The 2617-nt window shown below is 37.6% G+C and overlaps 1 gene segment (V, D, J or C); it reads right to left on the bottom strand.

Moving 5' to 3' along the window:
- Positions 1-449: 449 nt before the first annotated feature.
- LOC141019260 (immunoglobulin heavy variable 7-4-1-like) lies at positions 450-2088 on the bottom strand. The segment is given in 3 exon segments: positions 450-766; positions 1833-1949; positions 2046-2088. Coding segments are annotated over 3 exon segments (477 nt in total).
- Between the last annotated feature and the right edge of the window lie 529 nt (positions 2089-2617).

Below are 2617 nucleotides of genomic sequence, written 5' to 3'. Positions count from 1 at the left end.
ACAAATGACATTTATTCAAATATGTTGAAATATAATTTGTCTCAGCATCATGGTTTCTCATTACTCCCCACAATCATATTGGACAGATGAGGTCAATAATCTACTGTTCAGTACCTCTCGGTAATCAGAGAATATCCATGAGCATTTTTGACAATGCTTTATTGTCATCTCATCATGTTAAACCATCCACTAATGATTTGGATTAACTTTTTGATCAACAGCTTTCATTGTTTGTACTTGCCACAATGACATGTGCAGTTTAATATTAATTAATGCTTTGCCAATTGATGTGACTATTTTTTGTGAGTGATGTAACGTCATAAAGACAATAAATATTTACTCATGAGTTTATTGTCAGATAAAAATGCTTTGCAGGTGGTGAAAAGATGTCATGAATATCACGTTTGTTGTCTGTGGAGGTTTTTGTGCAGCTGCTCCACTGTCTTCAGTCACTGTGTCTCTCGAGCACAGAAGTAAACAGCAGAATCTTCTGCTGTCAGGCTCCTGATGCCAAGGTACTGAGTGCTGCTGGACACGTCTTGAGTAAAAGTAAAACGGCTTTGAAAGGAGCTGGCATAGCTCGGAGTGTTTGTATTCGTGTTAATCCACCCAATCCACTCCAGAGCTTTCCCTGGCTTCTGTCGCATCCAGTGAATAGCGTAGCTCGTCATGCTATAACCAGATATGATACATGACATCTTCACTGTGTCTCCAGGTCTTTTCACCTCAGAGGCAGACTGGTCCAGTTTGATCTCACTCCAAACTCCTGTAAGCAAAGAAAATGTGATCATTATCGAACTAACTTGTAAATCACAGGATTGACATTTACAAAAGAAGTAAAGCAGAATTAATTTTCTCACCATGAATACTAACTACAAATAATAAACTCCAGATGATTGTATTTTCCATTCTGTGATAAACACTGTAGTTCAGAGCTCTCTGATCTCAGTGTTTCAAATATATCTCAAGCTGTCACAGGTTTCTGTCACAAGTTACTGATGGTGTGTTTATAAGAGAAGAGTTTGCATAGACCTCCTCTACAGGTTTAAAGAGGGAACATGTGACACACACACATTTTCATAAGTAGAGTAACAGCAGACACGGTAGAAAAAGTCCTGTCAATTTCTGGACTGATGGTGTGATGAAAAAAATAATCTTTTTTCTAAATGGCTTAAGATGTAAAGTTTAGAGCTTTTTTCAGCTTTTCCAAATTACAACAGGGAAATTTGTATCCTATTTGTGTATTTGTGAAGAAATACAGTTACTGTTTAAGTTGTAGTTAAGTTATGAAATGTTTTTTTTTTCATTTTTTCAAGGCATTGCAATACATAAAAATAAATTAATAAAACATGTCACATGCATCTTGTATTGAGGAAAATTTCTCTCTTCTCTTCTGTACTGATGTCGACTGCAGGGGAAGTCAACTTAGATCTACCACTGAAATTCTCAACTCCTCTTCTGTCGACCACAAACAAAAAATACCTCTATGATTTCGTGAATTCCATAAAGATTAATTTGTTATCAACTCATCAGACAGCACTGTCTATATTAATGTTTGCATTTAACAACATATGTGTGTGGTTGAGTCACATGGTCTCTGGGTATTTGTGCAGGTCTGTTGGTGGTTTGTATCACTGTGGGCTGACGTACACAGTAATAAACAGCTGTGTCCTCAGGCTGCAGATTCTGTCCTGTTAGAGTCACTGTTCTAGCAGAAGTGTCTCTGCTGTAGCTGAACTTGTTCTTCAGAGCATTATTTTGACGAAGGCCACTTGTTCCCCACTGATGAGAAATCCAGTCCATTGGTTTTCCTTCACACTGTCTGATCCAACCTGTTGCATAGCTGTTATCAGTCAAAGAATAACCAGAGACCTGACAGGTGATGGTCAAAGACTGTCCAGGCTGCACAACCATTGAGTCTGGCTGGATGAGATCAATACTGTTCACACCTGTGGAAACACAAATCAACATTATCTCCATCATTCATCTGACTATTCAGTGTTTCTAATGTGTTCATTAGTGTGAATCCACTGAAAGCTCCTCACAGGATCCAGCAGCCAGCAGCAGCAGCAGAGCTACAGAGAACATGGTTGGTATTGAAGGTGATCTGATGGGAGCTTCTCTTCTTCTGCTGCAACTGACAGCATGATATCAAGTCTTTATAGCAGACTGTGAGGAAGTTCACTTTGCATAGAGAAGGACACTGACAGGATATAAAAGGAGCATCAACTGTCCTGTTACAAGGAGCCATAGCTTGAAGTTGTATTGTGAACATTTATTCAAACAAAAGACAGATGAGTCCAACATTCACATTTACATTCAGATCACCATAATATTTACAACATATGTAAAGAATAAAAGAATAAAACTTTTTTTTTTTTTTAAAAGTATTTCAAAGAGTTTTGACAAATGTGTGTTTCTTTGATCAGACCTGGACTGTTGTGCTTTTCTTGGCTGTTTTTGTGAGGGGGTGATTGTTACTGTAAAACATTTTTTTTGTGTGTCTTTAATGGTTATTGTTGTTGGTAAATGATCATTTTGATAAAAAATTAACCACAAAAGAGAAAAGGAAAGAAAACGCAACACTGTCTCATCCCAGTCCACTAAAGAAGAGTAC

Source organism: Pagrus major, chromosome 23 (genome assembly GCF_040436345.1).
Source record: "Pagrus major chromosome 23, Pma_NU_1.0".
NCBI classification, from domain to species: Eukaryota; Metazoa; Chordata; class Actinopteri; order Spariformes; family Sparidae; genus Pagrus; species Pagrus major.
This window is presented reverse-complemented; position numbering and strand designations above follow the sequence as displayed.